Source organism: Macrotis lagotis, chromosome 8 (genome assembly GCF_037893015.1).
Source record: "Macrotis lagotis isolate mMagLag1 chromosome 8, bilby.v1.9.chrom.fasta, whole genome shotgun sequence".
Lineage (NCBI taxonomy): Eukaryota > Metazoa > Chordata > Mammalia > Peramelemorphia > Peramelidae > Macrotis > Macrotis lagotis.
Window position 1 is genome coordinate 143,617,721 of NC_133665.1, and position 27,428 is coordinate 143,645,148.

Genomic DNA, 27,428 nt, shown 5'->3' on the forward strand with positions numbered 1-27,428 from the left:
TCCGTTGCCGGAAGCAGAGTCCGTCCCGTCCCGCCCACTCGGGGAGGGCGCCAGCCTATCCGGAGCGGAGGTAGCGGCGGGGCTCCAATGGAGGCTGGGCTCCGGGGGTCCGGGCGGCGGGAGCCCCTCCTCTTCCTCCCCGCGCCCCCGGCTCCCGCCTAGAGGCCCGGGCCCGCCCCCCCCCAGCGGGATGCCAATAGACAGTTTGTTTTCTAAGAATCAATATATTTTCTTCCTCCGAAATAAATACAAACCAATTTGAAGGGCGGGGCCCGGGGGCGGGGCCGGGACACGCCCCAGGCCTTGTAGCGCCGGGGACTGGCCAGTTACCAACGAGAATAATTTAAATTCTCCGCTAATTTACAGTATGTACAGTAGCTCGAGGGGCCCGGCGGGCGGCGGGGCCGGCCTGGCCGGGCCGGCGGCGCCTCGAGGCCCCGTACAGTCCAGCTGCACTGGGAGCGGGGCCGCCCCGGCCCCCCCTGAGACTGGCCGGCCCGGCGGGCGGCGGGCCGGGCCGCGGCGGCTCCTCAGTCGCTGTCGCTCGTCTCGCTGCTCTGCTCGCCCTGCACCTTGCTGCGGTGCTGCAGCGCGCGGTGGTAGGCGATCTGCACCGACTTGCGGATGTTGGACTTGCGGCCCTCCAGCATCTTCTCCTTGTCGAGGTCCTGGTTCACCCCCAGAGGAACCAGCTTGGTCCTGGGGAGCCACTGCCTGCGGAGAGGGGGGCGGTGAGAGGCCGCGGCCCGGCGCCGGGGCGCCCGGGCTCCTCCAGGCAGGCCGCGCCCCCTGGTCCTCAGGGCCCGAGGAGCCGCACGGCCGCGCCTAACCCTGCCCGGCCCGGGCCCGACTGACGCGTGAACCCCCTCCCCAGCCCGGTGCCGCCTCCGCGTTCCCCTTACCAGGTTCTCTTGTTGTCAAAGAAGAGGACGAGGTAGAGATGCTCGCGAGCTTCCTGGGTCATCTGCTCCCCAAGTTTCAACACCTCCAGCGGGGGCACGGGAATGGGGACCCCGTGGTGGAACATGCCCTCCCGAGGCATCTTTGGGTCGATGATCTGACGGATTGGGGGGCACAGCTTGGTTCAGTCCTCTCCCTCCCCCAGGAACCTCCTGCCTAACCTTCTGGCCATTCTAGCCGCTGTTTTGTGGCCAAAGAGAAACTGACGGCTGCTGACCACCGAGGGGCTACGAGACCCCAGAGACCTCATGACCCCTGGGCCATAACTGCACGGGTAGCCACACCGCCTGGGAGACCGAACGAGACCGTGCAGAGTCCCTAGGTGATACACAAGGGTGGAAACGTGTGCCACATCAAAGCTGGGGAGACAGGTCCCTGAGCTGCACCTGTCCATCTGTCTGCCTGCCAAGAACCCCTCACGCTCACTGGGCTCTCTCTGGCTCCAGTGGGGCTTCGGAAACTCTTTGTTAAGCTCGAGTTTGTATTCTGGATCACTTTCCTGGCCTTGTAGCTGGGGCTGGTGTGGGGTGAGGGCAGAAGGCATGGGGCAAGGTAGGAGAAGCAGGATCCTACCAGAGCTGGGTACGAGGGGTACCCTCGGCACTTTGCCCACACCAGGTCCAGGGCATCCAGCGGGGAGTCCTCGTCTTCAGAGAGCCAGCCGGGTCCCCGGCCCAGACTCTTCCTCACCACTGCACAGAAACGGAGGAGAAGGTTGAACCCGGGGGTGCCGGGGGAAGACCGTCTCAAAACCCGGACTCCCCCGACTCCTTCCGAGGGTACTCACTGCTGTGCCCCAAGCCACGCCCCGTGCCCACAGAGTAGGACTCGTTCTCGGTGCCAGACGTATCCTCGCTGCTGTCCTCTGGGAAGGTCCCTCGAGAGAAGGAAGGTTTGCCTCGGCCTTGTTTTGAAGGGGTTGTGCTGTGAGGAAGTTAGAAAGGCAGCTTAGCATTCTGGAGAAGCAGAAGCTGTCTAGTTTGGTGGCGAAGAACGGCGGAGTTGGCATCTCGAGGGTCTTAGCCTTCCCTGACAAGGGTCAAAGGGAGGCCACCTCTGCCCTTTTCCCCGGGCATCCTGAGACAAGGTAAAGGACACCTCCCTCTGGGACACCTAGGAAGTGAGTTCAGACAGAGAAGTCAAGTACCTGGTTCGGTCGGAAGCCGCACTGCTGCTGCTGCTACTGCTGGACTCCGAGTCCGAGCTGCTCCGGGGGTGGCTGCAGTCGTTCCGATAGACAAGGAAGCTCTTTTTCACAGGCTGGTTCCCACTGCTGAAGCCATTGGCTGGTAAATCTGAATTAGAGATAAGGAGCAGAGTGGTCTATCTGGGCAGGAGAAAGGTCAGGATCTATTTCCATCTCTGACCTGGCCTGGCCAACTCTTCCAATCCTCAGTAAAAAAAACTTCTGGGAATAATTCCAGGGGTCTTGCATGACCTGTCCCTATAACACCTGCTGCTCATAATGAACAGGAGGATAATTGAGGATTCATTCTGGAACTCCCCAAGTGTTGAGCTGGGTGACTCTAGGCAAATTAGTTAACTTCTTTGGACCTGGCATGGTGAACAGAGCATTGGCCTAGGAGTCAAATCGTCTTCTAAGCTGCATGATCTTAAGCAAATCACTGAACCGTTCTCTGCCTCAGTTTCTTCCCTTGTTAAAAAAGGTATGGTGGCCTTAGTGGCCTCTCAGATCCCTTCTAGCTCTAAATCTATTTGCTCTCCTCTGTACAAGAGAAAAAACTCAATGAGACAGCAACCATGAAGTTCATAGGGAAGAGCTATAGTTTTATTGACTTTCAGAAGGGATAATGGAAAGGTTGGCTCACCCATGGGAGGGTCTTCAGTAGATTTATCACTGTCACTGTCAGAGCTTGAGCTAGGCCGGGGACTCCTCCCTCGCTTTCGCTGTCTCTGAGTGCCCATGATTGGCAGCTGGGGAGGCCCCACAGGGCTGCTTCCATGACTTGGGGCCAGTTGGCTCTCCCGATTCTTTGGGGGTCGGCCTGGCCGCTTTGGGGGACCAGCTGTCTTCGGATTCTTCTTTGAGAACAAGACAGAGGTCCTTCTGCCTACCTCATGGGCAGGGGTTGAGGACAAGTTGGGGCCCAGACCTACAGCAGAGACAGAAGGGACAGAATGTTGGTAATGGGTTACAGAAGGTCAGATTCATGCTCCAATAGTGTCTAAGACCAGGATTCTAAGGAAGCACAAAGGGACTAAGTTTGGACTAGAAGGGAGTCAAACTTCCCTTCTCCTTAGCTCCCTGTTGAACCTAGGCTTACTATCCTTGCCCAGTAAGTAGTGACTTGGGGACCTTTCTTCCTCTGATAGCTACAGCTAAATGGATGGTTGAAAAACCCCCGGAATCAGGGATGGGTACAGGAAGCCTGGGAAATATAAGGCCATGGTTGCCAGGAGGAACCAAGCCTGAAGGGGTCCCTTGCTCAGGGTCCTGAGTCCCAGGCCCCCATGGACGCGCAGACCTTTGCCCGTTTCTTGGCTGCTGCTCTCCTCGGCGGCACTGTCCGTCTGTCCATCCTTGTCGCAGGGGGTGTGGGTCTGTAGGGCACCCCGCCCTGTGGAGCTGTGCCGATCTGGCCCATCCCGGCCAGCCTCCCTCTGGTGTGCCAATTTCCTTCGTAACGCAGTCATTTCCTTCTTGATCATCTTGGCGCGACGGGAGCGATTGACACTTTGCTTGCTGGCATTAACCTCATCCAACTGTTCCAACAAGAGCTTCAGCTGCTCCTCCGGTGGCAGGTGTTTCTGGTTCTCAGATAGCAGAAATCGCTCTTCCTCTGGGAAGGGGAAGGGGAAGGGGAAGGGAGGTTGGACAGGAAGCCCCATGATGCCAAGTCCTCCCCAGTCCCACCCAGGTGTCCTTGTCACCAAGCTAAGGAAGGCCATTCCTTGGTGACATGAGTAATGCCAACCTAGGATCTTGAGGGGATCAGAGAGGGAAGGGCCCATCAAGAGAACTGGCATGTGTCTAGGAGGCCCAGCACATTACCCACCATCCTCCGCGTGGAGCAGGGCCTCATCCCCAGCCAGGCTATGGGGGAAGTGCATGCCCGTCTCAAAATCGATCCCCATCTTGTCAGCCTGCCGCCGGGCCTGCCGAAGCACAGTGCCCCCCTGTTCCCGTAGCCGCACTGCTGCCCGGTAAAAGATGGTGTCCTTGGCATTGTACTTGAGGCAGTTGCTGACTATGAGGTGGAAATCCTCCTCAAAGTCATCAAAGTTCAGGTATCGATAGGCCTCTAGGTTCTGCTTCATTGTAGAAAAGTCCATGGGCTTCTTGATGTGCTCGAGGTAGTCAGGGACCTGCCAGGAAGGGACAGAGCAGGCCCTGGCTACATGGAGAGATCACCCACTGACCTCCCCACCCCCACACCCCCAGGGCCCTGCTCCAAACCACAGGGGTTCAGTCCCCTCCAGAGACACCATAAAGGGAAATCTAGAAATTCAGGGCATCAAAATGTTCGAGGCATAGTGGAGAGAGTACTGGACTGTGGATTGGGGATCTGGATTCTACTTTTAGTAGGTGACCTAAGTCAATGAACCTCTCTGGGCCATGTGTTCTCTCACCTGTCCAGTAAGTTAAGAGATGGGGAGAAGGCCCTGAAGAGATCTTGCATTTGTATATCAATCTATGCTTAGTCTAATGGGACCACTATTCTATTACAGAAATCATTCCAACAGTCAGGAGATGCTGGTCATTGGGCCCTATCATTCCAGATCTCTTCAATAGTCAGCACTTCTAAAGTGCTACTTCCTTCCCCCACCAAGAAAAAAAAAATTCTTGTTTTGATGTTCAGTCCAATCCTCTAAATCATGTCATTTCTCAGGAATGACTATTCCAAATAAACAAAAACACCCAACCCCAATCAGAGCCACCGAGCTCTAGCTGTGGAAGGATCTCTCCATCTAACCAAAACTTGGTCCCCAAGGAGAGCAGACTGATGGACATTTACTTTGCTAATGATGTGTGTTGAGTGGGAGGGCTCTTAAGACCTCTCCTCTCAAGAGGTGGGGGGCTGTTACTCTGGCTGGCAAACTCAATATCCAGGGTCCCACCCACTCTGAGGGAATGCCCTTGAACTGACATCAGGGATCCAACTCAACAGGTAAGCACTGGGGGGGGGGGAGGGCTGGGGGAGAGGGGGAAGGGGTTCTTACTTCGTAGATTTCTGTTACCTCAGACAGAGGGACCGGCTCGCTGAATATGTTGCCCGTGTCCTTTTCTTGGAGCTGCTCTAGGGTCTTACGGAGGAGGATGAGGAAAGGGGTCAGTTGCATCTCTAAGGCCACCTGCTGGACCTTGATCTGAAACACAGCACAAGTGGTGCTCAGACAAATCCATGTCGCAGTCTCAGGTAATGCCCTTCTGGGGAAAAAGGGTTTTAGGGATGGGCCAAGTTTGAGACCTGGTGTGTAGATTCTCCTCTTCCAATACCAATCCTCTCACCCTGGTGCTAATTCTTAACTGAGGAATGTAAGCCTTTTTTGGGGGTAGGGCTGTTTCACTTTGTATCCCCACAGGGTCATTGCTCATGAACTAATGAGTATATTTACAAGGAAATTTGTTTTTCTCCATAAAATCAAAGTTCACAATCTAGCAGTTCTTTTGTTAGCTTTGGTCCCTAGCTTCTGAGCCCTGGCTTCTCTGCCAGGGGCTCTCAGTGACCACTCTGGGTCTTTTCAGGCTGCAAGCTGGGGCGGCAGGACCACCTGCCCAGGGGCAGAATGGCAATTACCGTCTCTCTCTTGAGCTTCTCGCGTTTCCGAATCAGTTCCACCAGCAGCCGGGCACGCTCTAGGTCATGGCGCAGCCGTTGCCATGACTTCAGTTGTTCTTTTAGCGCCCAATTCTTGTCCTCAGAGTCTCTCTGAGGGAGAAACAAAGAAAGAAAAGCTGAAAGCAGAGCAGAGTGGGGGAGGGGGGAAGGAGGGAAGGTGGGAGCAGCTACTGATGGCCCAAGATGGCAGAGGATGGCTTCTCATTCTTCGGACCTTGGTCACAAACAAGGATCACCTAGGGCTCGGCTGCTCTCCAAATGGCTGCTGTCCTCTTAGATGAGGGACAGACTGGAGAACTCTAGGGGTCTGAACTCCAACTCTTTTCCCCACTTCCCCCCATGCCATGTTCTGCTCCCAACAAAAAGAATAGCTTACCCCAGTTCCCAGTCCCCCCGGGGGAGCTGGCCGCGGTGGCCCAACTTGATCACAATTCCTCTGGGACTGCAGGTGAGTCTGCAGGCGGCGAAGTAGGGGGACCCCATTCCTAGACTGTCGCTTTAGTGTCCAATAGCTGTGTAGCCTTTGCATAAACTGGCTCTTCCTCTGAATGGTTAAGCGATTAGTAATCTTGCTGAGCCTGAGAAGATGGGAAGGACAGAGGGAGGAGGGGGGTGCACCCTGCAGTAATTTGTACAGGCCAACTGGTACCTACCTCTTACCAGAGGCTTCACCCTCAGCTAGTCTCTTCTCAACTTGACTAGTGAGCCTCAGGCTAGCATTCTTAGAGGCTCCTGGGCCACCGAGAGCCTCTGAGTAGGCAAGTGGGTTCAGTAATAAGAGCCTCCCACTTCCCATCCCTTCAACATCAGGAGGGTACAGAGGTGGGATTGTGTCCTCAATAGGATACACCTGTTGGATCCCTGCTCCATCCTCATTGAAGCAGGATAGCAAAGGGTCTTTGGAAATATCCCATCCAGTCGTTATTACCATGGAGACTTTGCTTAACCTGTGAAGCAGTTTCGGCATCCCCAGACAGATAAAACCTTGAGCAGGCAAGGCTCCAAGCCCCCAACATCCAGTTCTACATTAGGGAGGGAACGTCTGGGCCTTCAGCTGGCCCCGAGCCCATGATAATAGTACTTTGTGTGGTCCCTATGTCCACAGCAATTATCCCCAGTGGACTATATCATTCAGAGCAAACTTTGATATGGGTATGAGTATAAAGAGCTGAAAGCAATAGGTAATGGGCTAATTAGCATTTCAAACGGTAAAAAGTTATAGGCCTAGGAAACAACATGGGGGGAACAGTTTACACTCCAGAAACTAACTGATCTCTTTATAGCTCTTCCTGTTCCAATCCTCCTATAATCCTCTTTTTCCCTTTGTTAAAGTTTCTTTTATTTCTTCTTTTCTTCCTATTCACCCCCTCTCATTTTAACTGGCCAAAATATGAAAATGAGGGCTACTTTAAAATTATTTATAGAGAAGAATTTTACTCTCCCAAATCATTTTTAAATTAGGGTACGGACCCATGATTGTTTTCTTGTGGGTTAGAAAAAGTTCACCAATCTCTGCTCTCCATTGTGGCTCTGCCAACTCATGAGGTAAAAGACATCCAGGACACTGGAGACCTGCATCCTAGTCCTGGTCCTGGTTAATGATTAACTAGGTAATCTGGGGCAACTTCCTTCAGCTCTGGCCCTCAGTTCCCCTAGCTGTAAAACAGAAGGATTTACTAGATGATATATATATAAGGTCCCTTCCAAATCAGAGGGTCCCCATTCTTAATCCTCTGGGGCCCTGCCTACCTGTGTGGCGGAATGCAGGGGACTGATACCACAGGTGCTGCTGCCCGTTTTTCGGCCAGGATCTTCCGAGCCTTCTTCATCTTGATCCTGGACTTGGCTTTTGCCTTCTTTACCTTCTCTGAACTCCAGCCTTTCCCCTCTTCTTCCTCTTCCTCCTCTTCCTCCTCCCCCTCGCTGTGGGACAGGGCAGGCAGCCGGCGCACTGAGCCTGGGGGTGTGTGGATGTCGCAGTAGGCAGTTTTGCGCACGCTGAAGGAGGTACCGTTGGCACCCGTCTCCCGTACGGGCTCCATCTTCATGTAGAGGCCTGCCTGCTGGGCGCAGGTCACGTGGAAGGCTGTGTAGCAGTTGGCTTTGTGGCACTGGATGCAGGCCCCCGACCCCCTCTGCTTGCAGATGTAGCAGGTGAGTTTCCAGCGGGCAGGTGGGATGTGCTCGATACTGTCGATGGGCTCCAGAAACACAGTGTTGGCGAAGCAGACCTCGGGGATCCACAGTGCGCACACCACATGAGCCCACCGCCCATCGTCTGTCTGCTTGAAGGCCCCGCCCTTGTTCGGGCAGAGGGCGCAGTCCACCGCCCGAGAGGGGGACTGAAGGCAGCGGCGGCAAAGCCACTGGCCCTCAGGGATGTAGGGGACGCCATAACATTCTTGGTGGACAGCCAGGTTGCACATATCGCAGAAGAGAATCACATTGCTGTTCTGACACTCACCATCATTACAGATGCAGCAGACGGCGTCCTCGTCCACCAGGGCGTTGGGGTCCCCCTTGTGGTGGCTCTCGAAATAGGACTCCTTCTCTAAGCGGTCCATCAGGTACTCAAAGATCTCCTGGGGGATGGGGCTCACTCCTTCCGTCTTCCGGCGCTCATTCATGATGTCCAGCCAGATATAGTCCTCCTCATCCATGTCATACTCTACCTCCTCGTCCAACTCCTCGGCCGATTTCTCAATGTACCTGAAGGAAACCGAGAGGCTCAGGTTTGGGCATGTCCTTTCCCCCTATCCCTCAGAGCCTCTGTCAAGCACACAGAGGGAGGGATGGCAGGAGGGACAAGTCAATAGATGAAGACACTTAGGACCATCTCTCTAAGGGATCTGGAGACTGGAAAAAATCACTCTGGCTGGGTTCTACTTTCTCTATGGTTTTTTATCTAGGTAGGATCTTGTTAAAATGAACATCAAAGGCAAATGTGACAATTGGAACTAGGAACAAAATTATTTTTGCAAGAAAAACATTTGATAAACCTCCAACCTCTACTATGTACGATTCACTGTGTGAGACCCGGCGGGGGAGGTCTCCCATATAAAGACCATGATCCCTGCTCCAGGAGGTTACAAGGGGAAGAGACTGAGTCAGAAGGCAGGAGGAAAGTACCCTGCTGCCTGCTCTCTCACTGTGGATGCGGCTGACAGTTGACTGCATAGAACCCTGGGCTATTGTTTGGTAGGAGATATCAGGCCACTTGGCAACCTGTTTCCATCTTGAATCACCATATAACTCCAGGGAAATAAAAAAAGCCCAGTTCCTCCAACAGCCCTTGGAGATGGCCCTGATTCAGCAGACCCTACCAAAGAGCTTTGGGATGCTGCAGGTCTCCAAGGGGTGTCCAGACTTCTCATATGAACCCTAGGGTCAAGTTTTCTGTATTCTGTGATCATATGCACCCAGTCCACACAGGGTTACATATACATGGTACAGCAGGCAAGACAAGTCACAGAACTGGGTGCCAATGTCATGACTTCTGAAGTCCCTTCCAGCTCTAGAGTGATGATTTGATGAATCAGTGTTGTATGAGGGGGAAGAAAGTATTTAGACGGTGGGAGAGAAGCCAATACCTGACCCACAGGGTGTAACTGCCTTCTGTCCTTTTTCCCCCTTCAGTACTCGCAGCCTCATGCCATGAAGGCTTTGGAAGTGAATGACCCCTCCTCCTTGGCCTTGTGCCCCAACTGTCCACAGTGTGGCTCAAGTAACTCAGAGGCAAGGAGGATCACTGAGAGAAAGCCAACAAGATCAGGTCCTCTTGCTTTTGGGCTGGGTCCCCAAAGACAGTGGGGAAACAGAGAAATCAACCAGGCATAAGGAAGGAAGGAAGGAAATCAATAGGAAAGGGAGAGATGGTGGAAATGCAAAGGGAAGAAGTCAGGATGAGCAAAAAAGAAAAAGAATTGGCTTAAGAACTCAATAGAAAGTTGAGCGTCATAAGCTAGGGCAGAATTACCTCAATCCAGTATGGTCAGGACCCAAGGTAATCTACTCCCCCCTATCTGTCCATGTTCCTTAAACCATGAACCCATGCACCCATCCAACATTCTACCTCTCCCACACCCTGTGTGGCCACAAACAAAAGTCCTCTCTCTCAGTCCATTTTCTTATCTAGAGAAGGAGTACTTTGACTACATTCCTCCCCTGATGCTTCATCAAAAGTACAAAGTTCATCCTGGGCTTGACAATTCTAGTAGGACTTAAGCCTTGGCAGGTTCTACCAAAACCAAGGGCCTAATCTGATGATTGGCAGCTCAGCCTGGAAAAGTCCATAACCAGCCCTGTGGAAAGTGCTCTAGTCTCTCCATCTCTAAAGTCAAAGGAAGGGGCAAGTTGTGCTTCAATGGAGGGAACCTCACACCAACCTTGAAATCACAGATGTCTCAAGTACTGATAGGGCTGATGCTCCTCGATTCACCTACCTGACAGGGTGGTTGTGAGGAGAGCACCTTTTAAGCTTTGGGGCCCTAGAGAAATAGGAAGTGCTCAGGTGACTTGCTGGTACTGGGGAGGAGGAGGGGGAGGACAAAGAAGACATGGTCTCTGCCTGGGTTCCCAGCCCTTCAAGTCCCTGCTACCATATAGCTGGTCTTCAGGTCGGGGTCAGTGGCATGTTGGAGGAAGGGCAGGACTGGCCTTACCGGTAATAAGAGGTTGGACGAGGTGGGGCATCGGGGGTGTCCTGCTCCAGCTCCCGGTACACCACCTCTGGCAGCTTTGGGGTGGCATTGGCCGAGGCATTGTGGTGGTGGTGGTGGTGGTGATGATTGGAGTCCTTCCGCTTGTCCTTGTTCTTGTGTTTACCAGCCTTGGGCGTAGTGGTGGGCGTCTCGGTGTTCTCCTTGTTGCTGCCATTCTCTGGGTTTTCCTCTGGGGCCTCCTCATCCTCAGACACAACGTCCAGGTTGTCAAAGATGCTTATTCGGTGGACTCGGCCATGTAGGTCCACCTCTACCATGCGCTGGGCCTGGGCATAAGTCATCACCTCGCGGCTGGGGGACTGTGACACTTCAGAAGGGTTGGGTGACTGCTTGTTAGCTGAGCGGGACTGACGCCCCTTTTTCTTGTGCTTTCGAAGGGGAGTCTGCTGAGGTGGAGGTGGGCTATCGTGGTCATAGTGGTACAGGTGGTACTCAATGCCGCTGTAACTTTTATAGATCTTGCGACAGGTCTCTATGGGACATTCATAGGGGGGCTTCGTAGCCCGTAGGTTGTGGCAGAAAGTCTTCACATCAAAATCCACCCCCATTCTGTCACATCTGGAATGCAGACAGACAACTGTGAAAAGCTGAGTGGGAGGCCTGTCAACCACACCCACGCTAAGAGGAGAAAAGATCCCAAGTAAGAAGCTCCAAAAACCTCCCACTGCAGGCAGATGAAAGGAAGGGAGGAGACAAGAGCACCCGCCAGCATAAGCATCTTTCTATATGCCTTGTTGCTACTGCACCTCTTCTCCCTATAAAGACAGGGAACCTTGCACTCATACCCCCCCAGAAGTCAACTGCCTCCTTCCCAGCCAGAGTAAACCCACTCTACTCTGACTGCTTTAGACCTCAACCACAGAACTGGGCTCTTTTGGTTAGGGAGATCTTCAGAAAACTCACTGATTCAGACTACACCATTCATCCTACTCAGTCATTACCAGGATACCAGGAGATATTCGCTGGGAAAGAGCTTTACCACCTGATTTTCCCCAAGAGTATCCCATCCTTTTCCCCCTTCTACCTCTAGTCCTAGGAACAACTGTTAGTCACTTCCACCATGCCCCTGGAAGGGGTGGGCCAATCTCTGTCCCGTGGCTCCCTTCAGTCTCTTATGACCATATTTAGACCCTTCAGGGGGGTCAACACTGGGTTCCCTCTTTAGAATGTAAGCCCCTATATGTAAACCCAGCACTTAGCACAATGATTTGGCTGATAATCTAATATAGTCCTGAGCCCTGAGCTCCATACATAGCTAAAGAACACCAGATAGCTGGGAAAGATTATTGAATGAGAGTTCAATGCCAAAAATCTAATTAAGGTCTAAGAGGTAGCAGACTTCTACCTATGTTAATCTATGTATTCTCTCCCTAGACTTGCCTTGAGCATTTTCTCCCAGGGCAGGCCATTTCTTATTTGAATCCCACCGGGCTTTACCTTACACGGTACCACCTGACTATAATTCCCTGGATCCTCTTGGCACCTAAGAGGCACTTAAGGGAAACAAGCAACCAACCAGCCTTATCACTTGGGTTTCCTCAACTAGGAACCCTTGGATTTCCTAATCCCTACCAAGAATAGCATGCCATCAACTATTGTTAAGTAGTTCACATATTCTCTTGGAGATACAAGTCAGTTTAGCATCTCTATTTTTCAGGTAAGGAAACTGAGATCCAGGAAAAGACTGGCTCCAAGTGGCTGAATCAGGAGCAAGGCTAGACTGACCCCTCAAGCTGAATCCCCGATGGAGATTCAGGCCCTGTTACATCTCAGTATGGTAGAGTAGAGACTTCAGTGATGGCCAATGGACTGAGATCAGAGACCCTGACAACCAGGTGATCCTGACTTTTGACTGAAGGGGAACAAAGTAGTTTTGTTTTCTATTTGAGCTCTTTAATCTCTCAGTCTCTATGGAGATTGTTGCCACCGAAAACAGAGTCCTCAGGCCTTCAGAGACATCTCTGTGCTGGGTCCTTAGGGACAGGGAAGCAGCAGGAAGCACTACCCTTGGCCACCTAGACCAGAAGATGATCCAGACTTGCCTCCAGTGGTGGCTGGCCCAAGACCCTTTCCCCAGGCTACGTTGATGGGGAAATCAGAGAAGTCATACGGGGCACAAGTTGTGTCAAATTATTCAGAGTTTCAGAAACAAGGCTATTGCTCAGTTAAATTTGGAGGCTCTGAGAGGGAATCAGCTTATAAGATAGGGCTTCTAAGCTTTTTTCTGTCACAGGCTCCTTTTGGCACTCTGGTAAAGACAAGAGTTTTGAAGCGTATAGGACAACAAAGGAAAGCAAGTGCACTGAAATACAAGTTATCAATACAGTAAAACATTAAAAAAAAGTTCACCGTTCCCTTCTAAAGCAGCAACATCGGGATCGCTATTGAGCGAGGCACAAACGAACTCTAAGGAGTTAGGCGGACTTTCTCTTTAGAAGAAATGAAGATCCAGGCACCAGCCACCCCGAAGGCCCCAAGCCCAACCCTTACCCTTTCTACAATAGGCTGGATTCCTCCCCGTAGCTTTCCCGCCTCTGCTCTGGCTGGGCCAGCCTGTTCTCCGCACTTGCAGTTGTCACACGGGGCCCCAGCTATGGCTTGATGGGGGGAAGGGGCGGCGGGGGCAGAGCGAGTGCGTTAGCGGGGGAAGCCAAAAGGCCGAGCCAAAGCCCGAGGAATGAACGGGGGGGCCCTGAAAGTGTGACAGCTGCCCCCAGGGGCGGCCGGGGCGCACTGGCCCCCCAGATCCCCCCGAAGTCCCGGGCCGGGGGGCGGCCGAGCCCGGCGCGCCCCGCGCCCCCGCCCCCTCCGGGCGGAGTGTAACAAGTGAAACCTGCGGCGCCCGGGCTCCCGCCGCCGAGGATACTTTGTAGCCAGGCGCCGGCGGCGCTGCCTCGGGGCCAGCCGGGCCGGGCGGGCAGTCGGGCCGGCCCCCGCGGGCCCGGGCGCCCTTAAAGGGCCGGGCGGTTGGCTTGGAAACCCGCGGCCGGGCCCCGGCCCCGGCCCCCCCCCGCCCCCCGCCCCGGCGCCCCTCCTCCGGCGGCGCTTACTCACCGGCCGCCGCCAGTGCGGGCTCATAGCCGGCGTCCAGGCGGGGCCCCGGGCCGGGGGAGGCCGCCGAGGGCGCGCAGCAGCCGCCGCCGAGCCCCGCCGGGCTGCGGCCGCCCCGGCCCCGCTGGTCCCGAGCCGCTGGCTGCTTCCCGGGCGGGCCGAGCTGGGCTCGGGCCGCGCCGCCGCCGGCGGAACAATAGAGGCTGCTGGGAGGGGGCGGGCGGGAGCGGAGGGGGAGGGGAGCGGGGAGGAAGGAGGGCGCGGGGGCGCGGGGGCGCGGGGGCGCGGGGCCGGGGGCGGCACAGGCGGCGGCGGCGGCGGCGGCGGCACAGGCGCAGGCACGGGCGCAGGGTAAACGCCAGGCCGCGGCGGCGCCGAGCCGCACTTTCGCTACGGCTCCTCCCACGCCCCCAGGCCGCCCCACGTGGGGCCGGGCCAGAGCCCGCGGGAGCCGCCGCCGCCCGCTCCCAGCGCCGCCGCGGGGTGGGGCGGGGCGGGGCTCGGCGGGCCCGGGGGGCGGGGCGCAGGCCTCGGGCCGTTTGCGGCGAATCTGCCGACGCGAATGGGGAGCGCGAGCCCGGACAGCGCCCCGCCTCCGCCCCGCTGCGCCTCCGCCGGGCGGGGCCGGGCGGGGCCGGGCGGGGCCGGGGCTCCGGGGGCGGCGCGGGGGGCGGGAGGAGGGCCCGGGTCCTTCCCCGGGGGGGGGGGGGGGGGGGGGGGGCTCCGGGGGGGCGGGGAGGAGGGCCCGGGTCCTTCCCCGGGGGGGGCTCCGGGGGCGGCGCGGGGGGCGGGAGGAGGGCCCGGGTCCTTCCCCGGGGGGGGGGGGCTCCGGGGGGTGCGGGGAGGAGGGCCCGGGTCCTTCCCCGGGGGGGGCTCCGGGGGGGTGCGGGGAGGAGGGCCCGGGTCCTTCCCCGGGGGGGGGCTCCGGGGGCGGCGCGGGGGGCGGGAGGAGGGCCCGGGGGGCTCCGGGGGGTGCGGGGAGGAGGGCCCGGGTCCTTCCCCGGGGGGCTCCGGGGGGCGGGGAGGAGGGCCCGGGTCCTTCCCCGGGGGGGCTCCGGGAGCCCGCGGGGGGCGGGGAGGAGGGCCCGGGTCCTTCCCCGAGGGGGCTCCGGGAGCCCGCGGGGGGCGGGGAGGAGGGCCCGGGTCCTTCCCCGGGGGGGCTCCGGGGGCCCGCGGGGGGCGGGGAGGAGGGCCCGGGTCCTTCCCCGGGGGGGCTCCGGGGGGCGGGGAGGAGGGCCCGGGTCCTTCCCCGGGGGGGCTCCGGGGGGCGGGGAGGAGGGCCCGGGTCCTTCCCCGGGGGCCCCCGGAGGCGGCGCGGGGGGCGGGGCTCAGAGTTTGCAGAGGAGGACACCGAGGCCCGGGGCGGGGGGGGGGGGCGTCGCTCTGCGGGCGGGACTCGAATCCAAGTCTTGGGACTCCGGGCGCCCGCCCGCTGTGGCCGGAGGGTGGAAGCAGCGCCCGGGGCTGAGAGAGGGGCCGGGCCGGGATCGGGGCGGCGGCGGAGGCGCCCCCGCTTCAGGCCTAGCCCCCTCCATCCCGGGGCCCTGACACGGGGCCGGGGCCGGACTCGGATCTGCGCACTTCGGGCCGGAGCCCCCCCCCCCCAGCCAGAACCCGAGCCCTGCTGGACAGCTCCGAGCCCCGCGCGGCCCGGCGGGCCCGGGCGACCCCGGGGAGTCGGGCCCCGACCTCCAGTGCGCCCTGAGCCAGTCGCGCTGCCTGCCTCAGTTTCCTTATCTGTAGATGGGGCAGGAGCAGCTTCCGCCCCCGGAGCCTAAACCGAGGTGCTTGATGCTACAGAAATGCAAGCCGCCGTGACTGCCGCGAAGAGTCAGTCGGGGCGGGTGCCAAGGGGCAAGTGAACCCCTGGGGGACGGTGCCAAGAACAGGCAAAGAGCCGAGGGTTTACCGCTGGCCATGGGGAGAGCGTCTGCAAGCAGCCGCCTATTTAACAAGGACAGACGGGAGGAGACCTGCAGGAGGGAGGCCCTAGCTGCTGGGCACCGAGATGGGACTGGAGCCCTCTCCAGAGAGGCCGGGGGAGTTAGGGGCGCAGGGAGGAGGGCGGGCATTCCACACACGAGTGACCAGGCACCCCCACGGCCCTAACAAGTAAGACTTGCACCCCGGTGCCTGGATCGTCAAATGTGAGACGGCCACAGCGACCATCGGAGGAGGCCCGGCTCGCCGGCTCTGACGCGGAACTTGCCATTTGATCCTGGAGGGAAGCGGGACAATGGCAAGTTGCTCCGTTTTCCCGAATAGGGGAGTGACTTGGGTGGACTTGCTAGGTGGCTTAGGGGATAAAACTTTAGAATTCCAAAAGGAAGAAATTCAGCTTCTGCTATAGCCACTTACTAGCGCTATGAAGCTGGTCAAATCACTTGGCTCAGTCTGCCTCAGTTTCCTCATCTGTAAAATGGGGATAAAAATAGTGTGTACTGGGGCGGCTAGGTGGCGGAGTGGATAGAGCACCGGTCCTGGAGTCAGGAGTCCCTGAGTTCAAATTCGGCCTCAGACGCTTCATAATGACCTAGCTGTGTGGCCTTGGGCAAGCCGCTTAACCCCACTGCCTTGCAAAAACTTAAAGTAGTGTCTACGTCACAGGCTTGTTGTATTAGATGAGATATACATGTACTCTATAAACTTTAAGGTTCTGTGTGAATGCCTAATTATGATCATCGTTATGTTTTAGGAAGATCTCTCAGTATATTCAAAACTGAATTTAATTTTCCCTCTTGACCCTTTCCCCTTCCTTTCCACACTTGTTTATGCTGTCTTTATTCTGCCGAGGGCCTCAACAATCCATTCTCTCCTGAATTCTGCCCACACTTTGTTTTGCCTCCATAGTGTTCATCATTTAACCTTTCTTTTGACTCTTTTTTGGTCACTCTGGTTCAGGCTCTTTTCACTTCCTGTCTGAACCACTTGAATCATCTCCTCATTGGTCTTCCTATTTCCAGCCTCTTCTTTCCTTCATACTTCTACCAGAGTAATTTTGCTAAACTAGGTCTGACCATGTCCCTCCCCTGCTCAAGAATCTCCGCTGATCCCCTATGACTAATAGGAGAAACTCTAAACTCTTTTGTTCAGCATTTAGGTCTTCACCATACGACTCCATCTGAACTTTCCAGACAGTTCATAATCTTTCCTTTATACATTCTGCATCCAGAATTCTGCATTCCTTCTCTTCTCCCTGTGACTTGGCATAGGCTCTCCCTTGTGACCTGGAATGCACTCTCTCTTCTTAGCATCCTCAGCTTCCTTCATGGTTTTTCTCATGTTTTCTTGTTTATTTACCTGTACATATGCATATCCTTAGAAGAATGGGAACTTCTTGAGGGCAGGGTTTGTATTCCCATCACCTTATAGTACAGTTTAATGAGTGCTTGTTATTGAATGAATAGGGAGGGCAGCTAGGTGGCGCAATGGATAGAACACTGGCTCTGGAGTCAGGAGGGCCTGAGTTCAAATCCGACCTCAGACACTTCATAATTACCTAGCTGTATGGTCTTGGGCAAGTCACTTAACCCCATTGCCTTGCAAAAATATAAAAAAAAAAAATGAATAGGGAAGGAAGAGGTAGAGACTGGGGTTAGGGGAGAAGTCCCCTGGGACTTGTGATTGGAGCTATCATCTTTCTAGCCCTGTTTTGCTTGGGTACCTGGGTTGAAGAAGCACTGTCCCCCAGACCCTCCAGGATATATGCAGATGCTCTTTGGAATGGGAGGAAGGAAAAACCTTACTTAGAGGTTCTTGATGTCAAAAGGGTTGAATTGAACTCTAGAAAATGAACCATCTGGAGTGTCAGGATCTTAGAGTCTGCATGGATACAATCAGCCCATTGATTATATGTATATTCCTCCCACTTAGAATACTCTTAATTTTCCACCTAGGCTTCCCAGAAAGTTCCTTTGAACTTAATTTTGTTTGAATGGAAATGTCTGTGCATGTGATTGAAAGGAAAGGAGGCATAAGTAACCTGTGCTATGGAATGGCCATTTACTCAGCTTGCTCCATCCATTCTGATTGCTGATTCGTGAGAGTTGTAGTCAGGACCAGTCCCACCCTCCCCTACTACCCCCATTGTCAACCTCCTTATTCCTCCCTGTCTGCCCTTACCCCACATACATAAGAGCCAGACCAGCTATCTCTTAAGACCTACTAGAGGCAGACTTCTGGTCCTAAGGAGCCTCCTCCCTTTGAGGGGCTAAGCCTTACAAGGCAAGAGAAATGGGATGGAAAAGATGGAGATGCAGAAGGGATCTCTACCTGCGTTTCCTAGAGCTGATGGGGCCAAATTTGGGCACCCATTTGCAGTTTGCTAGAAGAGGAAAAATATGGTTTCTATGCCAGGGATAAAGAAGGTAACTGATAGGTCTATCCCCAAGGGACTCTGGGGCCTTTTGGAGTTTCAAAATGAGGTCTGTGGTTCTTTTATTCTAATCCTTGCCTCCCAATTCCCAAGGAAACTCTATCTCTGTTTGCCAGGTTGCCATCTGATAATTCAGTCACTAATTACTGCTGCAGTACCAACCCCAGGACTTCCAGCTTCAACTTCTTAGTTGGACCCTTCCCTGTTGGATTCTTCCTTCCTCCCCATCAAGCTCCTGAGACAGGTGTGAGGGCAAAGCTCAGCTTTATTATTGGCATAAAGACTTGGTGGTAGCTGGACTCAGCTGCGGCCCCAGGACCCTGCTGGCTTGGCATGGGTTGGGGATGGGGGAAGGGTGTGGCATGCCTTTCTCAGTCATCCCCACCCACCATCTAGAGGCAGGAATCTCTGAGGGCAGCTAGATAGGAGGCTAACCCTTTGACTCTCAGCTCTGGGATCTGGAGCTGGGCCCAGCCCAGCTCAACCCAGCCTTCTAGGTGACTACCCAGAAAACACTAGGGCAGCTAGGCTGCCCTTCAGGGCTGCAAGGAGGTGGGGCTGGGGTTGGCGTTGGGGGCAGGCCGAGGCTGGATATCATGGGTGCGCATGTATGATAGCAGCTGTTCTGGGATCTCAGCCAGTACATCTTTTGCCAGTCTCGCCATGCTCAGCACCTGGTTCCCAGAACGGTCAATGTAGTCTCGGAATGGGACGAACTAGAATAGAAAGTAGGAGAAGGTAGGAGTGGCAATGAGGAGAGGAAATGGGCATATTAGAAAGGAGGGAAGACAATGGGAGAAATCATCAGGAGGTTGGAATTTGGGGCCATTAGAGGCAAGGGGAAAAGCAGACTTGGCAGTGGAAGAAGAGGAGGTGATGAGCACGGTGGGAGATGGAGGAGAGAAGAAAGAGGAGCCAAGTTGACCAGGGAGAGGGAAAGAAAAAACAGGCTTGGTAAGGTGGGCTCAAAGCTCAGCTGTCAGAGCCCTTGCTTCCCCTCCTCTCAGTTTTCTCTCTATATACTGCTCCTCTCTGTACAAACACACATGCACTCGTGATGCCATGACCTGTAGCTACCTGTACGATGTCCCTCTCTGCATAGCGCCCACGAGAGGATACGCGCACGTCATCTCCATCCAGTTCTTCCATTGCTAAACAAAAGATACACCTCTTCTCATTGAGTTTTGGCTTGGCTCCTCATGATCATCCCCAGCCTTAGCTATGATCTCACAAAGTTGAGGCCCGGACCTTTTGCAAGCATGAAAGCAGCCCCAGCCTCTATCCCTTTTCATTTTGAGAGCTGGCCCCAAAGAATAGCTCTGGATCTCCATGCCTCTCTTCATACCTTCCCTTAAGACCAACAGCCTGTGGAACACCTTGCCCTCCCTGTCCAGACAGCTTGCCTTCCCCCTCATACTCACCTTCAAACATGGCTGGCCCCACCCCAACAATGATGATGGACATGGGCAACGAGGAGGCCTACAGGGAATGGAAAGGGGGTAGACGATTAGGAGAAAGAGCATACTGAAGGGAGACCCACCTCTTTCCCAATCATTCCATTTCTCTAACTCACACTGACAATGGCCTCCTTGGTCTGTGTCATATCTGAGATCACCCCGTCTGTGATAATGAGCAACACATAGTATTGGGAACCATCGGAGACCTTTGCAGCAGCCCTGAGCAAGAGCAAAGACAGAGTTGCCATCCCAGAACATTAGCCTCAGAGAAGACCTTCAAGAGCCCCAGTTATCCCCATGATCCTCCCCCACCCCCTAACTCCTCAGAACACTGCAGGTGGCATAGATAATTCCCACTCCCTGCCACGATCCCTTCAGGAGTCAGCATTCCCCAGCTGCTTCTTTGCCCACCCACTGCTCCTTTCCTGCCCACCCACCTTGCCCCTTGCATACCGGGCCACCTGGTTGATAACTGGGGCAAAGTAGGTGGGGCCATAGAGCTGGACAGTCCGAAGGCTCTGAAAGTAACTCTCCAGTACACCCTCGATGCCCGCACAGTTTGGATCCTCAGAATTATTGTTCTGCCAGTGGAAATGCCAAGGGAGGCTTAGCTCAAGAGGGTCACTCTGGCTGATTGCTAGGAGAGGTAGAATTGGGGGGGGGAGCAGACAAAAGACCTTGCATCTCTGGGGTTCTCTTTCTCTCTGGGGTCCAGAAAGGCTGTGATAGCTAGAACCCTGAGGGGACACCTGACTGGGCCTTGGAGGAGAGCAAGGAAGGACAGTCTTGAACTTAACCATTCTCAAGGTACCTCATCAGGAAAACGAGAGGGTGAGACTTGGTGACCACCTCTGTCCCTTCCAACTTTAATCTATGATCCTATGGAAAAGGGAGGCAGCATGCAATCCTAGTCGTCACCTGGGGGAAGGGGCTAGGAGGACCAGAGGACCCTTGCTCAGGCCCTTCCAGCCCATACCAGAGGGAACTGGTGGGAGATGCGTCCCTCAGGGGGCACCTTGGCTCCAAAACCATAAGCAGGGAAGAGCTTGTCACTGTCGTAGTCCTGGATGATCTCTCCCACGGCCTTGAGTGCCATAGCATAAGCACTAAGCTGGTAGGGACTCATGTAGTGTAGAGATGTGGGCTGCAGTGGGTTCCCTGTCAAGATACAGCACCCCCAGCCCTTCAGTCATTCAGTCTGGCCCCCTGCTAAGTCCCTCTTCTTGGCTTCTTGGGAGGGTGGTGGGTAGAAAGAAGGAGATGGAAAGGTTACTGCTAGGTTCCTCCCATTGGGCTTCTTGAGGGGCAAGGATGGGGAGATGGAAGAAATGGAAAGAATGAGCCTTTAAGATCCTTTTTGAAACCTGCACTGTGGTTGGTAGGTAAGGCTCTTCCAACAGGTTGGGTGGAGGATGAGCCCTGATGGTCCCTCCAAAATTTCTCTTTTCATCCCAGGACTCACCATTGGAGGCTGTGAAGTCTATGGCCACAGTGAAGTTCAGCTGTGTCCTGTTGAAAGGATAGGAGAAAGAAGCTATGTTTCTTCTCATGAGCCCAGATGGGCTTCCATTTTCCAACTTTGCTACATCCCTACATACTATGCACATGCTACATAGGCAAGCTGCGGGTGCCATTTTAGGCAACCAGTGGTTTGGCTGGTGTTCCAAGAGAGCCTGGGAGAGTGTGACTGGATTCATCCTCATGGGGGGAAAATCCTAAGATCCTTTTTTCCTGGGTGAAGTATGGAGCTACCCCATGAGCAGTGACTCACCCGCCCTTGATATAATCAACAAAAGTGAATTCAGAATCCACAGTGAAGGAGAGTAGTGTCACCTGAAAAGAAGAAAACAAAGACCTAGGGATGGTATGAAGGAAGACAAGGGGGGTGTTGTGGGAGGAAGAAGAGGAAGAAGAAAGAGATGATCCTGGGGCAGGGCTCCAGATAGTACTCACTGTCCCTGAATTGACATATTTCTTTTTCTTACATTTCTTCCTAGGGTTGAGAACCTGGAAGGGGGGGGTAGGGAATAGAAATTGTAGTTAAACAGGCACATGCTACCAATCAGCCTGGATGGAGCAAGGATTGACTCTGAGGATTCAGAGATGGTTGTGGGAATAAGTTTATAGGGCAGGGAAGTCAGTGGCTGAAGGGGGAGAGAAGCAATGGAGGAGATGAGAGGGAGGCACAAGAGATTTGGATGGAGAAGATAAAGTTGTGGGGGCACAAAACAGGACTATTGCAAGCTTGAGGTGGCAACATCTTACCTCATACACTGTGAACTGACTTTGGGCCTTTGTTAGCTCCCTATAACTGGTGGTGAACTCTCCAATGAAGTCATGGCTGCGATAAGAGATAAATCAGGATTGGATGGGGAGACGCAATCTGCTGGAGCTCATGACTCCCTATTCTTCAGGTTTTAGGAACAGGTCTCCCAGGAGAACAGAATTTTAGTTAATTGAAAAGTAAATGAAAAAATACAGAACAATATGGTGGGGAAAATTATTGGCCTAGCAGTTCAGAAATGTGGAGGTCAGGTCACCTTCCTAAGTCTCATTTTTCTAACATGTCAGACGGGAATGATAACCTCACTGGGCTGTGGTGAGGATCAAATGAAATATGTGAAACTTTCATAAACCATAAAGGACTATCAAAGTTTGAAGTACTGCTTTTATATGTGAAAAAAAAAAGGAACTGGCTCTTTGAGAAGAAGGAACATGGTGAAGCTTCACCTTCCATCTCGGTCCCAGTCATATACATCGATCTTCACAGTCCTAAAACACAGAAGAATTAATGTGATCAGGGAAGTTTCTCTTGGGTAAAATCCCCTTCCCTTCACCACTCAAGGCCTAGAGCCCACCTCACTTTAAGAGAGATTGGTGCAACCACACCAGACTGAGATAGCCCGCCCCTCGGCCCCTCCTGACCCTGTCCAATGGGCAGCATTCCAACCTGTCATAGTCTCCATTGCACAGTGCCCGCACAGGGATGGTGAAGGGTTGCCACACAGGATTCAGTGTATTCTTCACTACCTCAGTCTTGTGGCAGATGGTGAATCTATGTGGGAAATGACATGACAAAGGTGGAGCCAGACATCAGGGAGGCCTCGGGCTCCTGGGACATGGTGAATGACACTGGCTGGGGCACAGATGAGAAGTGGACAGTGGGCCCCGATTCCCTTTGCACTTGATTTCGTGAAAGGGGGATTTGGAGTTTCCATCCCTGACTCTGTCCCCTGGGTGACAACTCACGTGCCATCCTCATTGCTGCGGTAGAAAACAAGGAAAGGATCAGACTTCCCAAAGAAATCCTTCTTGTCCAGTTTGTTGGCACAGAGCTGCATCGTGGCAATGTCCTGGGAATGGGAGACAGGAGGGAGAAGGGGAGTACAGTTTGCCCCCAGACACCTGCTGAGGAAGCTTGGATAACAGAAAGCCAGGAAGAGTCAACCAGACTGAAGAGTTTTCCCCCCAGAGGGAAGACAAACAGAAGAAGGGAGGCAGACGTATGAACTACTGACCCTGCAATTACTGAGCTCCTCTGCAGTCAGTAGAATGGATCCACACTTCTTCCCAGGGACCCCCCTAGAGACAGAGATGAGCTGATCAGAAGTGGAGGAGAGATAAGAGGGAAGGGCCTGAGGAAGGGAGACAGGGGCCAGAATGGTCCAACTCCTTGGAATCAATTCAGGTTCCTTCTCAGGGGCCCCATCGTGCCACCTCAGTTCCCTTTACTATACCAAACAAATTCTAGTCTACATGACTTAAATATTATGAATAATCACAAAGTCACTACCTTCCATGGCTTTCCATTCTATTAGAAAGCTCTAATTGTCAAGAAATTCTTTCCTAGGCTGAGCCCAAATCAGTCTCCCTATAATTTCTACTCATTGGTAGTTCTGTTCTCTGAGGTCAAGTCAGAATAAGAAGCAGCTCTTCTCCATAGGACAGTCCTTACAATGGTTGGGTCATGTCATGTCTCCTTTAAGTCTCCCTGGGTCATAGAATCTAAATTTGTTGCTGGAGGGAAACTTATAGTGGTCCTCAGTCCAAATCTCACATTTTACCACGGAAGATCCAGGCTAAACCAAAGTGATTTGCCCAGGGTCACTCAAGAGACAAGTAGCATAGGTCTAGGAGCTCCTGGGTATTTTAAGGGTCCATTGAGATGAGTTGAGGTCACCTTGGTAGTAGGAGAGCTAGGGCAGTTCAAGGAAGGGAAAGATCATGGAGGATTCTGGCAATGTGACCAGGCTTCATGCTGTAGCTAGGGCTTGAGTCAAGCTTCTAAAGAACAGATAGAATTTATGAAGAAGGCTAGAGCTTATTATAGGCAAGAGATGACGGTAAGGACAAAGGTGTAAAGATGGAAATGCTTGTCATGAGTTCAAGGGACAATCAGAACAGGGATTGGAGCAGAGTTTCAGTGAGGGAGTGATTGGAAAGGGTTGGCAGCAGGTTGTAAAGAGACTAGAATAATGACAGGCTGGGATGGGGGCCCCAAGGGGAAGGCGTTTATAGATTTTTTTGGGGGGGTGAAATCTGGACTCTGTCCCCCCTCATAAACCTTTCCCTTCTCACTCATCCACTCTTGGGTAATAACAGAGAACCTGAGTGGAGGATTCCTAGAGTATAAAGATTTTACCGTCCCTACTCCAAGGAACTGAGCTTACGTGAGGGATCGTTCCACACGGCTGCCCTGCCCTCCAATCACTTCTCCTAGGGCCAGGAATGCCTGTCCCAAGAAATCCTGTAGAAGCGACATAGAGTCAAGAGTAATGTGAAGTCTGCCCATGATCCTCAGGGCCTTGAAGGGCAGGAGGAGAAGGGGAAGGGGATTGAGACCCAAGTCCTTTCAGGAAAGGAAGTAAATGTGAGGACTTCTGAAGGAAACAGCAGGGATTGTTGGCGGAAGTTGGGTGCTCTGACCGGTGCCCTCTTAACAGAGCTAGGATGTGTCAGGATCAGTACTTGACTTTGGGAAACACCAAACTGCCTCTAACATGAAATGCTGTCTGTGCAGAGGATCAGTACAGAGAAAGGCTTAATGACCTGTGTTTTGTCGGTGTCTCTGGGGCGGCTCTTAGTACCACACTTCAGGGAGCAGCATTTGGGGGCCACACATGCACTGCTAGCCACGTTAGTTTGGGTAGCTCTTGTGTCACTGTCAACGGCCCACATCGCGGGGATGTGGAAAGGAAGACTGAAAGGGGGCCTTGCCCAAGGACTAGATCCATTGCAGGGCATGTGAGCAAAGGGCAAAGCTCTGGGAATCACCAAGGCCCGTTTTTGCTCTGGAGACCTTGACCAAGGGTGAGAGATAGGAGCAGCAGGTTGAAAAGGGATCTCTGTGACCTTCGATTATGTTCATTCTCACCTTCTGCAGGGTCCCGGCGGTGGCCGTGGCAGAGGGAAAAGGAAAGACGGGACATAAACAAGGGTAGGTGGGGCCAGCAGAGCCACCCAGTGTCTGGGCTGTGCCATGCCATGGCCCTGTCCAACCCAAAGGAGAGAAGAGAACTAGTCATGCACCAGGATAGAAGTGGGGGGAGTGGGGGCGGGGCAGGGATGAGGTGGGGTCTAAAGAAGATGGGAGAGAGAAAGGAAGGGACCTTGGAGAGGGGAGGAAAGCTGAGGTGCAGAGAGCTAGGAAGGCAGGGGCTTGGGCATCACTCACAGGTTTGGAGATGTTGGTTTTGGAGTCCACATTGTACCTGGGAAGAAAGCCAGGGGAACGGGTCTGAGTTGTCTGTACGGATGAGGGAGATGGTCCGGGGGGTGGGAAGGAGAGGCAGAGGACCAGAGCCAGGAGGAATACTCACACATCAAAGCGAAGGTTCTGTTTTTCTTCAAAGAAGTAATCCAGCACAAATTTGCGAAGGAAGTCTGGATTCAGAGTGTTGTCGATTACCTCGGTCCTTCCAAACTGGGGGGTGCGTGTGTTTAGGAATCGAGGGTTAAACCCTGACATGCCAGTCGGATGGCGGCCCCTCCCTCAGAGATGAGAAGTGGGGAGAAGTTCCATCATATCCTCATGCCCTCCCACCCACACACTCACCTCCCGCCATTCCTGGCTGGCTCGAGTTTGAGTGAACAGCACTACCACTGCGGAGACAGGCTGTTAGCTCTACCCGCTTCTCGGGCTCCACGGGATCCCCCAGACCACCCTCACCCAGCCGGGCAGAGCATCAGGAGGATAAGGGCCCTCCGCATACCACCCTCATCCCCTTTAAGCCTCTACCCACCATCCCGTTTCCCAATACCCTGCCCTACTTCCACTCTTCTCCCCCTCCCCCACCCCCCCACTCTGGTTCTGCTTCCTCCTGCCCCTGGGCCCCCAATCCGGACCAGTTGCCTACTGGGATCGGACTTGGAAAAGGTGTCGAGATCCAGTAGATTCCTGGAGAAAGCAGCACATAGACACGCAGACAGAGAGATGGACGGACAGACAAAAGACCAGACCAACAGGAGAAAGAGCAAGACTGACCAACTGGGGGCCAGGTGCTTTCTCTTTCTCTCCACCCCGGGACCCCCCAGACGCATAGCGGTAGTGGCGGGGGGGGGGGGGGATGGCGAGGCTCAGGCCACGCAGCCCTTGGACCGAGGTCCAAGGGAGGAGGGCGCTCTGGGAGCGGAACCTCAGACCTCGGGGTTTCCGACCCCTTTAGGCTCTGTCCTCAGGACCCTGGACAGCGCGCCGGTTCCTCCCAGCCCCTCTTACCGCACCGTACCGCAGCAGCCTAGGAGCCAGCTTTTGGGAAGTGGGAAAGGTTCTGAACAGCAGGGACCAGAGGCGGGGTCCACAACTTTCTCTTTCCCAGTCCTTTCTTGGTTTTTTCCATCACCCTCGATCTGTGCCGTCACCCCAAACACACGCCTCGACCCCCCTTTACTTTCCTCCCAGGCTTTGTGTTTACCTCGACCCCTTCTCTGAGCCCACGGGCTGGGCTGGGGGCTGAACCCCAGATCCGCGGAAACAGGGAGGCAGCGCCAGAGGCCCTGGAACTCCGCCAGCTGCTTGGCGACCCCCCACTCCCTTACTCTCTCGCCGCCACTTTCTGCCCCCCATTTCCTAGAGCTGGACTCTCCCACCCTCTCATTTTCTTTTGCTTTCCGCTTAGTCCTTCCCTTTCCACTCTTTTCCCTGCCTCCACCGGCCATTCCTCTTCCCTAACCCCACCTGTCTGGCTTTCCCAGCCCTTGCCTGGTCCCCAGTTCCTTCCCCCCCCAAGCCTCCTGCGCCCCAACTTTCCCTCCTGGCCACTCCCCAGATCCCTCTACTCCGGCTCGCCTCGCCCCTTCCCCCGGCTCAGCCCTCTCCCCGTCCCGGGCTTCTCTCTTCCTCCGCCCCCCCTCCCGGCTGCGGCTCGGCTCGGGACTGGGCGCCGGGGCCCCCGGCTCACCGGCAGGACACGGTGATCTCGATCTTGGTGGCCGGGACGCTGCGGTCTGAGGCTCCGGGGAACGACATGGCTCGGGGCCGGGCGGCGAGGGCTCGGGGTGGCTGCGGCGGGCCGGGCCTCGGGGGCCACGCCACGTGCAGGGGCGGCGCGGAGGCGGCCAGCCCAGCCCAGCCTGCCCGCCTGCCGGCCCCGGGCCCGCTGCCGCTGCCGCTCGGGCGCCCGGACTCCGCCCGCGGGAGCCGCTGCGGGCTCCAGATGGCAGCGCAGGCCCCGCCCGGTCCCGCGGCAGGCGGCCCCGAGCCCCCGAGCGGGAGCAGGCAGGGCGCCCCGGGCCCCCGCCCCGGCCCGCCCCCGGCCCCGCCCCGGCCCGGCCGGCGGGGGCCAAGGGGCAGCTCCCGAGGCCGCGGTCCCGCCGCTGTCTCTGGTGCTGAACGGCACCGCCGCGGGGGGGGTGTCCTCGCGTGGAGCTGGGAGGGCGCCCCCGGGCCGGGCACCGACCCCCCACCCCGTCCCCGCCGGACCCCGGAGCCGCCAGCACCGGCTCCCCAGGAGCCAGGTACGGGACGCACAGCTCAGCTTGGCTGTCTTCCACAAACAGCGGCGGAAGCCGCCTGCGGCCCGGCCACGCTGCCGCCCGGCCTCTCCGGGCCCCCTCCCCAGCC

General features: G+C 55.3%; 2 protein-coding genes and 1 long non-coding RNA gene across 6 annotated transcripts; 1 reads left to right on the forward strand and 2 right to left on the reverse strand.

Annotated features, from left to right (window-relative positions):
• Positions 1–204: 204 nt before the first annotated feature.
• BRPF1 (bromodomain and PHD finger containing 1) lies at positions 205–13,781 on the reverse strand. Of its 2 annotated transcripts, none has more exons than XM_074198628.1 (14): positions 13,538–13,781; positions 10,424–11,041; positions 7,512–8,471; positions 6,139–6,340; positions 5,721–5,852; positions 5,161–5,289; positions 3,978–4,287; positions 3,447–3,761; positions 2,790–3,074; positions 2,108–2,255; positions 1,748–1,884; positions 1,534–1,652; positions 903–1,057; positions 205–714 (listed from the first exon to the last, which is right to left on the reverse strand). In XM_074198628.1, exons 2-14 carry the CDS (start codon positions 11,029–11,031, stop codon positions 531–533), a joined length of 3,684 nt encoding a protein of 1,227 aa, XP_074054729.1. In that variant the 5' UTR covers positions 11,032–11,041; positions 13,538–13,781; the 3' UTR covers positions 205–530. The 2 variants fall into 2 exon arrangements, with proteins under 2 accessions (XP_074054729.1, XP_074054728.1); XM_074198627.1 differs by having other exon boundaries at positions 5,143–5,289.
• A 1,014-nt stretch (positions 13,782–14,795) lies between these two features.
• On the forward strand, positions 14,796–22,026 carry LOC141496277 (uncharacterized). Of its 2 annotated transcripts, none has more exons than XR_012470993.1 (4): positions 14,796–15,773; positions 18,026–18,153; positions 20,082–20,197; positions 20,822–22,026. It is a non-coding gene; the product is annotated as an uncharacterized LOC141496277 (long non-coding RNA). The 2 variants fall into 2 exon arrangements; XR_012470994.1 differs by having other exon boundaries at positions 14,799–15,773; positions 20,082–20,173.
• CPNE9 (copine family member 9) lies at positions 18,122–26,842 on the reverse strand. Of its 2 annotated transcripts, XM_074198636.1 has the most exons (20): positions 26,767–26,842; positions 25,723–25,763; positions 25,422–25,468; positions 25,186–25,289; positions 25,041–25,077; positions 24,037–24,113; positions 22,885–22,948; positions 22,616–22,719; positions 22,317–22,421; positions 22,097–22,138; positions 21,632–21,707; positions 21,320–21,373; positions 21,138–21,199; positions 20,829–20,875; positions 20,343–20,524; positions 19,820–19,947; positions 19,483–19,585; positions 19,331–19,388; positions 18,987–19,060; positions 18,122–18,625 (listed from the first exon to the last, which is right to left on the reverse strand). In XM_074198636.1, the coding sequence occupies exons 1-20, from the start codon at positions 26,832–26,834 to the stop codon at positions 18,446–18,448; spliced, it is 1,653 nt and encodes a 550-aa protein (XP_074054737.1). In that variant the 5' UTR covers positions 26,835–26,842; the 3' UTR covers positions 18,122–18,445. The 2 variants fall into 2 exon arrangements, with proteins under 2 accessions (XP_074054737.1, XP_074054736.1); XM_074198635.1 differs by having other exon boundaries at positions 21,138–21,373.
• Between the last annotated feature and the right edge of the window lie 586 nt (positions 26,843–27,428).

Bases quoted from the DNA above. Each gene is read 5' to 3' on its own strand.
- BRPF1 (XM_074198627.1), bottom strand. From the start codon at position 11,031: ATGGGGGTGGATTTTGATGTGAAGACTTTCTGCCACAACCTACGGGCT. The intron at 6,341-7,511 runs GTAGGCAGGGCC...CCATCTTCTCAG, and splicing joins CCCTGCATTCCGCCACACAG to GCTCAGCAAGATTACTAATC. The intron at 3,762-3,977 runs GTGGGTAATGTG...TCCCCTTCCCAG, and splicing joins CCTGCTCCACGCGGAGGATG to AGGAAGAGCGATTTCTGCTA.
- CPNE9 (XM_074198635.1), bottom strand. From the start codon at position 26,834: ATGTCGTTCCCCGGAGCCTCAGACCGCAGCGTCCCGGCCACCAAGATC. The intron at 25,078-25,185 runs GTGAGTATTCCT...CTTTCTTCCCAG, and splicing joins CAGAACCTTCGCTTTGATGT to GTACAATGTGGACTCCAAAA. The intron at 18,626-18,986 runs GTAGCTACAGGT...TTTCTATTCTAG, and splicing joins CAGAGAGGGACATCGTACAG to TTCGTCCCATTCCGAGACTA.